General features: G+C 38.0%; 1 protein-coding gene across 4 annotated transcripts in view; it reads left to right on the forward strand.

Annotated features, from left to right (window-relative positions):
* Positions 1 to 17,941, forward strand: part of ptprub (protein tyrosine phosphatase receptor type Ub) — a 528,033-nt gene that overhangs the window by 445,018 nt on the left and 65,074 nt on the right. For 2 of the 4 annotated variants that reach the window (XM_062063249.1, XM_062063251.1), the window contains 2 exons: positions 5,639 to 5,656; positions 14,826 to 14,862. In XM_062063249.1, coding sequence (XP_061919233.1) covers positions 5,639 to 5,656; positions 14,826 to 14,862 — 55 coding nt within the window. The remainder of the gene's footprint in view (positions 1 to 5,638; positions 5,657 to 14,825; positions 14,863 to 17,941) is intronic. The other 2 variants (XM_062063250.1, XM_062063252.1) reach the window with 1 other exon arrangement.

Raw genomic sequence — 17,941 nt, forward strand, 5'->3', positions numbered from 1 at the left:
GAGAACCTGAAAGACTGGTCTCCTGCAGGTGCCCAGAGTCAGAACGAAACATGGCGAGGCTGCGTTTCAGTTTCAGTACCTCAACATTAGCAATGTTGAAATCCAGGTTGATGCAGTTTTATTTAATTTTACATATGGCAATTGAAATTATTTTATCCACACTATTTTATTTTAATTGGAAATATAATATATATATATATTTTAAATGTAATAATGAATATTTTCTGTGAAGGACTTTTAATTGCCTTGTGTATGAAGTGTGCTCTATAATTAAAATTGCCTTGCCTCTATAGCAGACCTGGGCATTCTGCGGCCCGCGGGCCGCATCCGGCCCTTTGTGCGTCCCTGTCCGGCCCGCGTGAGGCCAATTATAAATTACAAAATACATTTAAAAAAGTATCTATGTCGAGTGCTGCTTTTGTTTTGAAAATCGTTATTTGTATTACTTTCGTGTGGACGTATGCGTGTGCGTGATTGTGAGTGAATGTGAACAGTGCAATCATTAATTACAAAATAAAGTTGAAAAAACATCTATGTCGTGCGCGCAATACAACTGTGCTGCTTTTATTTTGAAAAGTATTATTTATGGGAGTGTGTCCGTGTGTAACCTGCGAGTAAAGGTGCACATGCAGCGACAAGTGATGCACGGTTTACACCCGAGACGCTAAAAAGAGAAAAGTCGATGAAGAATGGCGTGTTTCCAACAAGACATGGACTGCAAAGCAACGTTCCCTCGAAGGTGCGTGCCTGCGCAATTGCGTACTGCTCAAGCGTCTGCTGCACGCAGCAAATATATGACGCGCACCAAATCAAATCCCATCTGAATTCTAAACAAAATAAACATATTTATTTTATGTAATTTTGCAATGCAACTTTGAGTGACAGTGACAACAAGCGGCCCTAACGGTGTTCGTCAACACCGTTCAATTGAACACCGTTCAATTATTGTAACGTCTATCGAGATGCTTCGAGGACAGGAATTATATCGATCACTTTATTGAGCAAAACTGTTTATATTCGGACATAACCACACCAAAAACATGAGTAAAACAATTCTATCTCGAAAAACTAGTCATTTTCTGCCGTACAAACCAGGCCAAAACCAACTTGTCATCTGTCACCAACACGCCTAGCACTAAACCACTGCTGCGTTTATGGCCACACAAAAAGTCGGACAACTCAAACACCACACAAAGTTACACTATGACTCCTCAGTCATACGTGTGCTTATTTTACTGTCATTTATTATTAATGTTAATTTATTTATATTAGTCATGGAATGCTGTTACACACACTATGTTGAAGTATTACTATTATTATTAATTATTATTATTATTATTATTATTATTATTATTTATCTTACGGTATATATCAAAAATAATATTGAGCAAAGTTTATTTGAAATATTGTCGATGTGGCCCTCCAGCAGTGCTCGGGTTGCTCATGCGGCCCCCGGTAAAAATTAATTGCCCACCCCTGCTCTATAGCCCTAAAATTATGGTACCTGAGTCACAAAACAAAAATTGTATTTCTAAATTCTAAAATGTTTTATAGCTTTGCATGCATGACCGAAATGTTTTGACACAATATATCGTCACAGCTCATTGAGCCTGATTTACTAAAACCCAAATACCACGCGCTAAACACCGTGTGCAATATATGAAATAGCGTGTACTATTATTGGGCGTGTTGCATACGATTTACTAAGACTGCGTGTGTAAATGTAAGGTGGTACAGACCGCTTTTTTTAAATGAGGATTTTGCGTGTATAATACAGGGCATCACCATAGATACACTCATTTACTGCACATTCATGTTGTCATGCTCCTACTTGCAGCGTTCTGCAGTACATCAACAATGAAACCACTTTTTTTTTTTTTCCCGCCCAACGTGCGCTCATTGGAGATAAGCTGCACTTAATTACTCCACTCAAGATGCAAAAAAATGCATACCGTATTTTTCGGAGTATAAATCGCTCCGTAGTATAAGTCGCAGCGGACGGAAATGCATAATAAAGAAGGAAAGAAACATATATAAGTCGCACTGGAGTATAAGTCGCATTTTTTGGGGAAATGTATTTGATAAAATCCAACACCAAGAATAGACATTTGAAAGGCAATTTAAAATAAATAAAGAATAGTGAACAACAGGCTGAATAAGTGTACGTTACATGACGCATAAATAACCAACTGAGAACGTGCCTGGTATGTTAACGTAACATATTATGGTAAGAGTCATTCAAATAACTATAACATATAGAACATGCTATACGTTTACCTAACAATCTGTCACTCCTAATCGCTAAATCCAATGAAATCTTATACGTCTAGTCTCTTACGTGAATGAGATAAATAATATTATTTGATAATTTACGGTAATGTGTTAGTAATTTCACACATATGTCGCTCCTGAGTATAAGTCGCACCCCCGGCCAAACTATGAAAAAAACTGCGACTTATAGTGCGAAAAATACGGTACTTAAATATTTTAATAATATATATTCTATGTGAAAAAAACTAATGGCATTATACAATACTAAAGGACACCAAAGCACATCAATTGAATTTGTTTTAATCAGCCCCTTAAGTCCTCTGGCAGCTACACAATTATAATGATGTTGCTGAATAGACAATATGTCTAATATTTTTTTTATCTATGTCAGTCCAAAATGTTGACACACACGTAGGACAAAGGCTCCATCGTCTGTCTTTGCAGCATGAGCACTGATCAGTTTGCACGTCTTTACTACACATGCTGAATACAACAAAAAATAGTGCTCGCAAAACGGTGATGAGTGTTGATAAATCACATTTGCATTTTCTCCTCCCAGTATTGTTGGCGTTTTGATGATCAGCATATATTTTTCATATAAATGAAGACAGAGACGCAAAATGGATTGCACGCCTTATTCTGCTCACTTAACAGACACAATCCACTTTGCACACGTTTAGTAGATCAGCTTTGCGTGTGCTATCAGGCCCTATTCATACAAATGCTTGTGTAAGGGTGAAGATAGACATGCTGATGTCCAGTGTTTTATGGTAGGAGGACTCTTACTTGTTCGCTACATTTTTTGCAGAATTCACCAATAAAGGACCCACAGTGTCCAGATGACCGGAATTATAGTAACATGTTTTTTGCCCCTGAAATTGAATCTGGCATTCATTTTCCATAATATTAATTAGTTTTTGAGTAATCGGTAGATAATTAATTGTACTTTCCCCCTCTTGGTGTGACGTCATCTACAGAACTAGACAGTGTGGATAAAGGCATTATTATTATTACATTATTATTTTGATCACTTAATTTCATGTTTCTGTCATCCATGATTACTTCAAAACTGATATGGTTAACATTATATTATTACAGTATGATAATATTCAGACACCATACGCTATGTTTCTGTATCTTCAGCGTCTCCCTGTCATGAGTAATATCTTAAGCTGTAAATGACATTTGTAATACTTTTCATTATCTTTTAAAATATAACTTGCATGGCCATTTTCCTAAAGATGAATAAAGTATACACTACCGTTCAAAAGTTTGGGGTCACATTGAAATTTTTTGAAGGAAAAGCACTGTACTTTTCAATGAAGATAACTTTAAACTCTTACTTAACTTTAAAGAAATACACTCTATACATTGCTAATGTGGTAAATGACTATTCTAGCTGCAAATGTCTGGTTTTTGGTGCAATATCTACATAGGTGTATAGAGGCCCATTTCCAGCAACTATCACTCCAGTGTTCTAATGGTACAATGTGTTTGCTCATTGGCTCAGAAGGCTAATTGATGATTAGAAAAGCCTTGTGCAATCATGTTCACACATCTGAAAACAGTTTAGCTTGTTACAGAAGCTACAAAACTGACCTTCCTTTGAGCAGATTGAGTTTCTGGAGCATCACATTTGTGGGGTCAATTAAACGCTCAAAATGGCCAGAAAAAGAGAACTTTCATCTGAAACTCGACAGTCTATTCTTGTTCTTAGAAATGAAGGCCATTCCACAAAATTGTTTGGGTGACCCCAAACTTTTGAACGGTAGTGTATATCTATGTTATTGATGCATTTTCTCAAGCACAATTCACCTCAACTCAAGATGCATGTCTAGCAATAAAACATCAGTAGAAGAGTACGCAAATTACTGCTTTCTGAACGTCAATGTAAAGTGGTCAAAACTTGTAGAAAAAATAATAGACAAAATATTTTTCTGCAGCTTCTGACTCAGCCTTTCTATCCTTGTGCGGATATTTTGAATTTGGCATGAAAATAACATGGTTCGGGATGAAGATGCTACAGAAACACATACAGTAGGACCTCGATTTACGAATTTAATTGGTTCTTTAACATTGTTCGTAAATCAAAAAGTTCATATACTGAAGGATAGTGCCCCATATTTTAGTAAAATAATGCACACTTTGAAGACGCTATAGTGTGTGTGAGTGTGTATAAGGGCCTATGGTGCTCTCAAAAACGTTAAAAACTATATAATAAAAAAAAGTCAAGACGTAAAATCCTTTTTACCTTGCTTTCCGCGAATGACAGACAACAGATGTGAAGTGTGTGTAAGTTCCCTCTCCTCTATAAGTTTAAGTCCACAGCGTATCCCTCCCTCTTTCCAGGCTGGTTTGTTGACTTTTTTGAACCCACATTGAGTTAAGCAAAATAGACACATTTTGCGAGAAAAAATGGCAAGAAAAGAAACACACGCTGGAGAACCAAGTAATGGACTGTGTAAACAGGATGTGATGTAGAGGGTCCACCTTGTGTGTACTGTACTGTACTGTACTGCACAGGAAGTGATGTCATCAAATTGCAGGGTGCTAAGGCTTCCAGTGGCACACAAAATGAATAAATGAAGCACAGAGGCGTATTTGGCGCGATCTAAATGTTTGTAAACCGAAAGGTCTGCAAATAGAGGGGTTTGTAAATCAAAGTTCCACTTTACTACCAGTCTTCTGTGGGTGATGTCAGCAGGCTGATATAGGCCCTCCCACATTTTGGGGCTAAAAGTGGGCATTACAAAATGTGGTGAAACTCATTAGAAAACAAGCCTAAATTCACTACTGTGTCTATTTTGGGGAGGAGTTTATTTTTAGACTTTTAGGTCCAGAACTATGAAATAAATGCCAATGTTGTCAGCATTAGAGGGGCCCTTTAATGTTCTCCTTGTCTCGCTGTTATGTTGCTGAACTGTATCGCTTTGTGTAAACATGGCTCGAGGAAAGGAATTTACTAGTGAGCCACCTATTTTTTTTTTTCCTGGGATGTTACCAATTTGATTGTGTCAATATCTGTTCTACGGAGGCCATTATTTGAGGAAATACAGTTCATAGATGATGTCCAATTGGAACAATGTATATTTAACCATAGGAAGCGATGTCAACATCATGGCGTGTTTATCACCATCTTTTTGGAGTCATTAAATCAGATCTATTGGGAGGACTTCAACTTATTGAACAATTAAAACATGTGTGTGTCTGCACAAAGCCAACTCTTGGCAAAACATTGACTCTCACATGTCACCTCACATTATTTTTCATAATCACATGTCTACCAAAAAGGCTTCTCTCATTAACTAGCATATATGTCTTCTTTTTCTACTCCCCTCCCCATTTCCTCAACCTTGCCACCCTGTAGATTCGGATTAACAGGGAAGTAAGTACTTCAGCGCTTGTTCTTCTGCCTGCCATCACTCAATTTCTCCCTTCTCCCTTCTTCCTCTTCCCGCTTCTCTTTCCACTCCCCTCTATCCACAAATGCTCAGTGCAACTTTAAGTTTATTTTTGACATGGTAAGGTTAAAAGACATAATTATTTGAAAAGAAAAATAAGAGCATGGGTGCTCCCAGCATTGAGCACCGCTGTCTTTGTTAGTGCTCATAAGGGCCCGGGCTCAGGAAGTTAAGTTGCCATGGCAACCGTCTCGGAGCTAAAAGGGGAAGTGTCTTTGTTGATAGTTTGGCAGGAGCAAGAGGAATTGTGGATAGCAGGCCTCACAGCACTGGTCATCCATCTCCATCTTAAACATGTCCCCTCTTATCCGAATCCATCAGTGTAATGGACAGGCTCAACGACGTATGACAAAAAAAAAGAAATACAAAATATTATATCCAATTTCATACATTTACATAGCTGTTTTATTTTTCCTACCAGACATAGCAAGGTCCATGAGCTTTTCAGAAAGTCTCTTTCTCCCTCCAAGGTTAGATAAGCAGACACCTATTTTCAGGAGGACGCTTGCTCATCCTCTGTGTCCACGCATTAAAGTCCCTCAGGTGATGTTTTGTCCTGTTTATCCCCCCTCAAGACTGTGAAGGTGACTTCATTGCTAATCCATGTCCACCCCATCCTCGACCATACAAAAACCCCTGCCGTCTATACCAAGGTTTTTCCTGTCCTTTGGTGCAGGGATCTAAAGAATACTTTAGAAACTTCAAGACTCCTTTGTGTTAATCATTTCACGCTCATTTTGAGAACCTTTGTAAGATTCTATTTGAAGACACCCTATTTGTGACATAAGGGGGAGAATGCTTGGAAGTCGTTTTTGAAGTTAAAATGGGTTTGGGTGGTGAGCCTATTATTTCTGCTTTAGTCCCTGTTGCATTTTAAGTAAATTTGCATTCATTTGATAGCCACCTACGTTTGCAAGCACACAAAATGTCAGCTAGATTTCCCGGAAACTTTCCATGCAAAGTCTAGCTGAGGAATTTTAAAAAGTATTCACTGTGTTGAACATTTTAATGAATGTCTGCATTGTCAGGTTTGAATAAAGGAAAAACACTAAAACAGTGTTTGCTTGATTATCGTGGGGGGGATGTTCCGGATCCCCGTCCCCATTGTAGATGAATTTCTACGAATTTGGGACGGTATTTAATTTTTGATTTATATGAATATTTTATAGACCTGGGCCAGTAATAAAGTTTGCTGGATGATATATTGTTCCTAAAATGATTGCCGATAAACTATATTATTGTCAGCATTATTTTAACACCATATTAAACATTAATTTAATCATAATAATAATGAAAGTATTATTTTGAAACGCAGTAAACTTAGATTTCTGTTTTTTATTTTTTATTTTTTTTATCATTATAATTGGAAAGATCTAGAACTTAAAAATCCTAAATAGATAAACAAACATAAATAAAATTGACTGTTGGCAAAACATCACTTCAATAAATTTTGAGCATCTTGGAAGTGCAGTTTTTTTCTTCCAGTTTTGTTGTTGTGATTTATCAACACTCATCACTGTTTTGCGAGCACTAATTTTTGTGTTTTATTTAGCAAGTATCAGAAGGACATGCAAACTGACAGTTCCATACGCGATCAGTGGTTGCGCCGCAGAGAAGAAAATTCTCCGTTGTATGTACGTGCGTCAGCATTTTGGACATTCAGCTACATCATTTCGTAATTTTATAGATGCCAGAGGACTTAAAGGTCTGATTAAAACACATTTGATTGATGCGTGTTGGTGTTCTTTAGTATTTTTTAATGACATTCGTTTTTTTCACATATATATTATTGAACTACTTCTTATACCAAAAAACATTTTTTAATTATACATTTTTGCGTTTTGAGTGGAGTAAGTGCAGCCTCCCTCCCAAGCACCTACAGCGGTACAAAAGGAAAAAAATGTGGTGTTGCTGTATATGCACCGCACAACTGCTTCTAAAATGCCCATAAAAAGTGGTAGATGTCTCCTGCTTGTTTAAAAACATAGCAAAAGGCCACAGGTAGATGCATGATAACATTTATGTGCACTAAATGAGGGGGTCTCTGGGATGATGCCCCGTATAGTACACGCAACATTCTCATTTAAACAAGGCATTCTGCACCACTTTTCAATTACTCACGCAGTTTTAGTAAATTGCACACAACACACCCACTAATAGTACACGTTATTGTATCGATTGCACACGCTGTTTAGCATGTGGTGTTTGTATGTTAGTAAATCAGGCCCTAAGACAGCAGTAAGTGAAACGTCAAGTGGCGAGGGAACTCTATACTTAAAAACAAACACAACTATGAATCTCTGGTTGTAGACGACCACAGCAAATACCACTAAGCATCCTTTAATTCTGTGGTTGTCAATATTTTTTTAACCAAGTACCACCTCAGAAAAAACTTTGCTCTCCAAGCACCACTTTAATGAACAACATTAAAATATGGCAGCGTAGTAGGCCTAAATATTCATTAAAAACAAGGCACAGGTTTTATTTAACAAATGTATTTAACATTTTAGTCAATGTAACACTACACACAATTTGAACTGTAACACTGTGTTTGAATATAGGAAAATAAAACATTGTACTTTAATCAAGTGATTCTTTGGCATACCACCAGATGGAGCCCGCTTACCACAAGTGGTACACATACCACAGTTTGAGAATCACTGCTCTAATTGTTTATGATACTCCGTATGTACCATACAAGTTGTTCAACAAAACTACATACCTGTCAACTTAGCCGTTTTTCTCAGGAATTTTTTTTTTTTTTTTTACCATTATTAGCTTGTGACCGGCAGCAAGTTGTATGTTACGTGATTCAATCAAATTAACAACACGAGACAAATGGATAGACATAAAGGCAATGGAAATGACATATTTGCAAAAAAACAAAAAACACTATATTACGTATAAATATTTAACATGTTTTTTTATGTTCAATGATTGATTTAACAACGATTTGTTGATGACAATTGATTCATTACCGTAATCCCCTTTTCACCTCTATTTTCCCTTGGAAATTTTTTATATTTTAACATGCAAATATTGACAGGTATGTAAAACTATCCTGTTATAATTATAAGGTCAGCTCAAATAAATATTTTTACTATGTCATGGAATACATGAAAAAATAATGGGTATAACTTCAGTTAAAAAAAATTGCCCAAAAAATACTGGATATTCTCTATAATCCGAACACAGGTGGTCCTTGCTTTACAACCAAGTTCTGTTCCTATGACTGAAATGTAAGTCAGGTGTTTGTACTGTATATGTGAACTTATATTAAAATTATACCTAAATAAACAGCTAAAGTAAGTCCCCTGCACTGTACACACAACACGAGAGTGACATAAAATACAGGAATAAAAAACAAATACAAGAATTAAATAAGACAGTGATAAAAACTAAAATAAAAATGTAACTACTGGTTATGTTTATTTCCGTGGTTGTCTTGGACACTGAAAGTGAGGCAGAGACAGGCTTATGGGAGGAGGAAGTCTCAATAATGAGACCACTATGCTGCTTAGTCATCACTGTCCATATAATAGTAGAAGATTGTTTTATGGGAGTGCTGCTCGTTACCCTAGGACAGGGGTCGGCAACCCGCGGCTCCGGAGCCGCATGCGGCTCTTTGACCACTCTGATGCGGCTCAGCTGCATACTTGCTGCATACCCCCCCCCCCCCCCCCGATTTTACCAGGAGACTTATGGATCACAGTGCCTCTCCTAGTTAACTCCCAGGGCAAATATAATCCTATTTTCACTCTAATTACTAAATTAAGGGCGTGCCCTAATTGCACTGCAGTTATAGTCCTCTATAGCATTTACAAACAGCGTGCCAGCCCGGCCACATGTTGTATGTAGCTTTTACTTGCACACATAGGAGACAGCAAAGCATACTTAGTCATCAGCCACACAGCTTACACTGACGGTAGCCGTACCGTGTAAAACAACTTTAACACTGTTACGTTACAAATATGCGCCACACTGTGAACCCACACCAAAAAATAATGAAAAACACATTTCTGGAGGACATCCCACTGTAACACAACATAAACACAACACAACTAATACCCAGAATCCCATGCAGCCCTAACTCTTCCGGTCTAGATTATACACCCCCGCTACCACAAAACCAGCCCCACACATCAACCCCCCCCTCTCCGTGCGTCGGTTGAGCGGAAGAGTTAGTGCTGCATGGGGATTCTGGGTATTTATTGTGTTGTGTTTATGTTGTGTTACAGTGCAGATGTTCTCCAGAAATGTGTTTGTCATTCTTTTTTGGTGTGGGTTCAAAGTGTGGCGCATATTTGTAACGTAACAGTGTTAAAGTTGTTTTATACGGTACGGCTACCGTCAGTGTAAGCTGTGTGGCTGCTGAGCTAGTACGCCTTGCTGTCACTTACGTGAGCAAGCTGAAGCTGCATTCTACATGTGGCCGAGCAGGTACACTGTTTGGGCAGGCTGAAGAGGGCACCAAAAGCAGTGCCATCACTCCCTGATATTCGGGAGTCTCCCGGAAATAATGAGAGGGTTGGCAAGTATGACGCTATCAAGCACCATTGATTCAAATCTCGCGGGCCGCACTGACATCAAATTTCCATATTAAAGTGCGTGCCGGTGCGTGTGTCTGAGACCCCTGGTTAACATAGCACAAAGCAATTAAAGCTTTATATGCGGTGTTTTTCATTTTAAATTAAATTATTTTTTTTGTGGCTCCCATTATTTTCTTTAATTTGTGAAACTTGCCAAAATGGCTCTTTGAGTGGTAAAGGTTGCCGACCCCTGCCCTAGGACCACAGTGCAGAGTGTGTGGCTGGGCTCAGGATGCAAAGTGAAGGTTGGCAATTCAACAGATATTGCATTGAAAGGGATTGTTTTAACCAGTTTTATCATGAAAAATGTTTTTTTGCAACTACATTTAAGATTACATTTTTACCTGGACTTAGGAGCACATTGCGTTCAAAGACCGAGCTCTTAATGCAAAATACTTAATCATTAAAATGAATGGAAGACAATTTTAATCAGTGTTTGGTTTCCCCAAAACACCACAATTTTAATATGTAACATGCATTTTAAAAAGAAAAACAAACTTTTATATAACAAATATTGTTTAAAAAACATTACATTAGCATGCGATACAAACAACTATAGTAGTTAATGAAATATTGTTATAATATTGTTCAGCATTTACTTTGGGGCGCAGACTTTTGCAGGTGTCTCCTAGGGGCTGCTTCTCCGTTGTGTAACTTCAAGAACTAGTTCATGTTGCACAAGGGTAAATGTCTGCTCCCTGGACGCCTAGGCTGCATGCCGCAAAGGGGCTGACTCGCCAGGTTGGGCAACTGGTGGGACATGTTTTTAATAGTGTGTCCCTCTGATTTGGTTGTCCGCTTCTTCTACTTTGCATTAAGTTTCTCAATTTCAGTAAATGAAGGGCACAATTGAGGGGATCTCTGACTGTGGGTGTGGACAAAGGCTACTCCAGGCGGCGGCAAAAATGCTCCTAATTCAAATAAGACAAGAACACATATGTTTTTCTTTTATTTATGCATTCAAAATCGTACAAAACTGCACATATGAGGTGGCTAACAATGCAGCCAATGCGAGTAATCTATTGCACCCATAAAACCCTCTAAAAAAACACCCCAAACACTGCAACAATACTCCATTTACATCTCTTGACGTGACTATTAACCAAGTATCAGCGATATTGTTATTACAGTATAAGCGCTAACACCGGCAAACATTTTTTAGCGGAGCCTTGATCAGAGAGGTAAATAGCTTGTACTGTTATATAGACTGACTGAGCCGGTGAGCTGCTGCATCGCCACTGAGCCGGAGGAAGTTAATTCTAGATTATAAACCATGCCTCTCACTTGTATAGTAGAAGGTTGTAGCCATAAACCGAGAAGTTGGTAAACTTTGACATTCAGCTTTGATCTTGGGATAACGAGAAAGACACGAACAAAGGCTTGTTTGCAGCCACATTTTTGTTTAACCTTTCGAGAGGATTATGTTTAATTCTTCATGTAAACGGGAAGTAATGAACATCCCATCAATTGCAATCCCACAGAGTACAGACATTGTACAGTTAGCAATTGTTTATTTATGTTTGTTAAAGTTAAAGTCAAAGTACCAATGATTGTCTCACACACACACTAGGTGTGGTGAAATTTGTCCTCTGCATTTGACCCATCTCCTTATTCACCCCCTGGGAGGTGAGGGGAGCAGCGAGCAGCCCGGGATTTAACCCCCAATTCCAACCCTTGATGCTGAGTGCCAAGCAGGGAGGTAATGGGTCACATTTTTATAGTCTTTGGTATGACTCGGCCGGGGTTTGAACTCACAACCTACCGATCTCAGGGCGGACACTCTAACCACTAGGCCACTGAGTAGGTTTTTATTTATTGTTTAGCATTTCGCAATACTGCTACATGATGCTTAGGGTTTAACTGAGGGGTGTCAAACTCATGTTAGACCGAACTGATAAAATGATGGCATAATAATTAAAAAATAAAGACAATTTCAAAAGTGTTTTTTTTGTTGTTTTACTTTAGTCAAAAATAGAACAAACACATTCTGAAAATGTACACATTACAAATGATCCTCTTGGCTAAACACTTCAAGTTAGTTGAAAATTCCGAGGAAAAAAAATTGGTGCAGTTTCAAAAACGCCATGAAGAACACCATGAACTTAGACATTATCTCAGTGATTTTACAAAGCCATTAAACTTTAAGCACTTCCTGTTCAGCATTTTCATGTTGGCAGTTCATCATTAAAGATGTGTTTGAAAAAGCAATCAAATGTTTCCTCAAACCGCCATATTTTGACATCCACAACCGCCACAACACATATCATCATTCAAACGAAGTTGGTAGAGTGGCCGTGCCAGCAATCGGACGGTTGCTGGTTACTGGGGTTCAATCCCCACCTTCTACCATCCTAGTCACGTCCGTTGTGTCCTTGGGCAAGACACTTCACCCTTGCTCCTGATGGGTGCTGGTTAGCGCCTTGCATGGCAGCTCCCGCCATCAGTGTGTGAATGTGTGTGTGAATGGGTGAATGTGGAAATACTGTCAAAGCGCTTTGAGTACCTTGAAGGTAGAAAAGCGCCATACAAGTATAACCCATTTATCATTATTTATTTATAAATATTACAATTATAATATAATCAAAACAATTGTCAAAAAATTACACCATAATAGCCAAATTAAAGGTAACATAACTACAAACTTTAGCAATGTGAATATGCTAGTTTTAAGTATAAAATAAAAAAGAACAAACAACAAAAGCAGAAACACATTTTTACAATGGAGTTCAGAATGCAGGTCGCACCGTCAACCAATTGGGAGCGCTGCACGGAACTCTAGCTACAAAGATAATAGTCATGTTGATTTAAGTCTTTGAATTGTACCGTTTCGTTATTTTATCCATTGAGTGGATAATTTCAAATGAAAGAAGGTATTGTGTGTCGCTACAGCATTAGTCTGCCGCCAGCCACAATAGGAGAGCATCTGCGCTGACTGGAATAGCGGCTACCAATCCAGAGGGTGCGTAAAGTCAGGTGACACATCATCTTTAAACAGTGTGATGTGTGACGTGAGTTACACTTGATTTGCTATTGCGTCATCCAGTGGATAAAAAAAAATTTTTTTAAATTGCAGCTCATTTTTATGATTGGCAAACTCATTTTGCAGGCCACACGCTGGATTAAACCTGTATGTTTACCATAAGTTTGACACCTCCGGTTTTATAAGAGCTTGATCTGTTGAACACACAGCTTCTAAAACTTGTAGATTGTCCTCCGTATATCCAGACTAAAAATTATAAGGTTCTGGAACAACATTTGTTCCAAAGTAATCGTTGCTGTCTCTCATGAGTTCTACCATGAGCAGTAGTGTTGTTGTTGTGATGCGTCTGTGAAATTAATATGTCGCCGTGTGCTCAAAATGGCCAACATACTTAAATATTACATGTTGTTATGACTGTGCCAGTTACTACATTACATATATACTTACAACATATTTATAAAACTGAAATATTTATAAAGACTGCTCAGTGGCCTTGTGTCTGCCTTGAGATCAGTAGGTTGTGAGTTTAAACCCCGGCCAAGTCATACCAAAGACTGCTTGGCATTTAGCATCAAGGGTTGGAATTGGGGGTTAAATCACCAAAATGATTCCCGAGTGCTCACTGCTCCCCTCACCTCCCAGGGGGTGGAACAATGGGTCAAATGCAGAGAGTAATTTCACCACACCTAGTGTGTGTGTGACTATCCGTGGTACTTTAACTTTATAAAACGAAGATGGAAGTTTTTGGACGCTTTTTAGAGCACCTTATAGGCAGAATGGAGCAACTCCCATTGACCCCATTGTTAGCTGACTTTTGCTAAGGTTTATTTACGAGTTAGAACGCATAGAAAAATGTGTGTTCTTGTCTTCCATAAGGATTGTGAATGATGGGCGAAATTCCCCAAAAAGTGCAGCTCACTTTTAATGTACCGGTACTCTTAAATTGAGGTACCACTGTTTTGTATAGATGTTCTAAGGTTCAGTCCGTTCCTTGTAACTTCTCTAAATTCTCATAACATTGTTGTTCCAGTTTGTTGTGGGTAAAAATACAAACATGTTATTTGACAGCAATGATATAATATTTCAGGAATTCCTAATTATTTCCATGGAAAGTTTCCTACTTTAAAAAATGGCAGAATTCTTCTACTCTAACATGGATTGTGTACCCATAAACAAAAATGGAGCAGTCTGCCCGTTTTAATTTTAAGTGAATATGTATTTTTTTTTAGAAGGGATTGAGATGTTCAGTCAGCTGGCTCGATTCTTTACTGGAAAATCTTTGCATGAGGCATCACATTTTGATAGGTTTATTGCAGTTTTGCTGTCGTGCCTTATCAAGAATTTGTGGTTCCTCGTGGACACATTGAAAGTGAAGACACAAAGTCAGCAGTAGGTCCGAAAACACTAAAACACAACGCAACACTGTCGGGAAGCGGGTGAGATGATTGGGAGGAAAATGGTGAGGCACACAGCTGTGTCTGAGACAGATGGTTTACTCAGCATGTCATCCCTTTTCTGTTTCAGGGCTACCATCGATCCAACCACTTCATTGCCACTCAGGGTGAGTGTCCTTGCATCATGTACTGTATGTGTGTGAGTGTGTTTTTGATGGTGAGCGGGGGTGTAATATATTAAGGATTATGGAGCCAGTGAACCCACTCGTCCACATGCACATTCAAAAGTGTTGTTGTGACTTGACTCTTACACTTGCTTAATTAATCATAAGGAAGAAGCGGATAATTAACACATTAGTAGTAGCTTCCAAGTCTCAGTGGCATTGGAAAGTTGTCTTCTTTGGTGCTAAGAGAGGGAACTGTTACTGTAGTCCGGGAGTCCTCAATTAAAAGTTAAAGAAGTACCGTTCAGGAAAAGTGGCTGTCAATCTAGATTATCATAATGTATAGAATGCATTGTAATTTAAACCCAAACATAAGATATGGTCACAGCGAGCAGTTGTTTCAGTAGCTCTACGTCAGACCTGGGCATTGTACGGCCCGCGGGCCGCATCCGGCCCTTTGCGCATCCCTGTCCGGCCCGCGTGAGGCCAATCAAAAATTTCAAAATAAATTTCAAAAAGTATCTATGTCGAGTGTGCAATACAACGGTGCTGCTTTTGTTTTGAAAAGCGTTATTTGTATTACTTCCGTGTGGACGTATGCGCGTGTGCGATTGTGAGTGAATTGAACGGCGCAATAACAAATTACAAAATAAAGTTTAAAAAACATCTATGTCGTGCGCGCAATACAACTGTGCTGCTTTTATTTTGAAATGTGTTATTCATGCCATATGTCCGGGGGGAACCTGTGAGTGCAGGTGCACAGCGACAAGTGATGAGACGCTAAAAAAAGAAAAGTTGATGACGAATGGCGTGTTTTGGACTGGCAAGTATTTCTTTACATAAATTAATGGTAAAGCCGTGTGCTTAATTTGTGGTACACAGCTTGCTGTGTTTAAAGAATATCATTTTAATCGCCACTACACGAAGAAACACGAGGGAAAATACCGGAATGTGTCTGATGAAGCGTGCGCAAGGGAGGCTGATGCGTTGATGGTAAAACTGCAAAGCCAACAAGGACTTTTTGCCATATTTCACACCCCCAGAGATGCAGCCGTCAGGACAAGTTTCGTCATTTCTCACAAAAGCGCCAGAAAAAGTAAGGCGTTTTCTGACGGAGAGTTTATTAAGGAGTGCTTATTGGACTCTGTTGCACTGTATGCCCGGAGACAAGGACTGTTTTTCGCTAACTTTGGATGAGATCTGTGATGTACGTGACACCTCCAGCTGCTCTTCTTCTTACGTGGGATAACTGCAGACTTTCAAATCACGGAGTAGGTGGCAGCCATGCAGTCAATTAAAGAGACAACCACAGGTAATGACTTGTTCACATAGGTAAATGCGTGTTTGGACATGTTAGGACTGAAATGGGACAAGCTGGCAGGTGTGACAATCCAATCCAATCCACTTTATTTATATGGCACATTTAAACAACAAAATGTTTCCAAAGTGCTGCACAACAATATTAAAAACAATATTCAAATATTATCCTTAGCTCCACCAATGACTGAATAAAAAGAAAAAACAATTACATATAAAACCAATATAAAAAACAATATAAAATAAATATGATTAAAAACTATTTTTAACAACAGATGGTTGTCCAAATCTGATGGGGAAAAATGTTGGACAATGCAGGATAAAGTGACCATCAAAAGCAATCTGCTTTTGTATAAAGTTAAGTGAGGTTAAATTAAATTATTATTATTATTATTAATTATTATTATTATTATCATCATTATTATTTATCTTACGGTATATCAAAAATAATATTGAGCAAAATTTAATTGAAATATTGTCGTGTGGCCCTCCAGCAGTGCTCGGGTTGCTTATGCGGCCCCCGGTGAAAATTAATTGCCCACCCCTGCTCTACGTCATCACCAACTGATCATCAAATACAATAGAAATATATATACCACTCGTATAAAATTGTTGATTTCCACATGGAACGGGAAAGATTAATACAATAAGTTATTAATAAACAATTCTTGTTTTGTGGTCAAACAATGTCAACAGAAATTGCTCTTAATAAGCCATCTATAAAGCACCTGAAATGGGAAAAATGAACTATGGTATGTACTAGGGATGTCCGATTATGGCTTTTTGCCGATATTCCGATATTGTCCAACTCTTAATTACCGATACCGATATCAACCGATACCGATATATACAGTCGTGGAATTAACACATTATTATGCCTAATTTGGACAACCAGGTATGGTGAAGATAAGGTCCTTTTTAAAAAAAATGAATAAAATAAAATAAGATAAATAAATTAAAAACATTTTCTTGAATAAAAAAGAAAGTAAAACAATATAAAAACAGTTACATAGAAACTAGTAATGAATGAAAATGAATAAAATTAACTGTTAAAGGTTAGTACTATTAGTGGACCAGCAGCACGCACAATCATGTGTGCTTACGGACTGTATCCCTTACAGACTGTATTGATATATATTGATATATAATGTAGGAACCAGAATATTAATAACAGAAAGAAACAACCCTTTTGTGTGAATGAGTGTGAATGAGTGTAAATGGGGGAGGGATGTTTTTTGGGTTAGTTTACAAATTGTAAGCATATCTTGTGTTTTTTATGTTGATTTAATTAAAAAACAAAAAAAAGCCTGATACCGATAATAAAAAAACCGACACCGATAATTTTCGATATTACATTTTAAAGCATCTCTAGTATGTACGGTAAATATTAAACTGGTTTAGTTTGAGCAGATTAAATTGTATTTTTTATTGCATGCATTTGTTATCATACTTCATATTGCTTAACAGTCTGATTCTGAACTAAATTCACAATCAAGCAGCTGTGACCACAGTTCTCAGCTGTATTCACACTTTTTTTGTATTTTTCAAACACAGCACTATTTTTTTCACACCACACTTGCTCCCTGAGACATCTCACCACCTACCTTCCTCACACACACCCTCTTCCCAGTTGGGGTGTAACCGTACGTCATCATAACAATTCGGTATGTTACCTCAGTTTTAAAGTACCAGTAGAGTGGAAAAACAAGTTGTTTTTGTATGCTTAATAGTGTTTCATTGTATCCATTAAATCATATCCAATCAT

This window comes from Entelurus aequoreus, linkage group LG11 (assembly GCF_033978785.1).
Source record: "Entelurus aequoreus isolate RoL-2023_Sb linkage group LG11, RoL_Eaeq_v1.1, whole genome shotgun sequence".
Classification (NCBI taxonomy): domain Eukaryota; kingdom Metazoa; phylum Chordata; class Actinopteri; order Syngnathiformes; family Syngnathidae; genus Entelurus; species Entelurus aequoreus.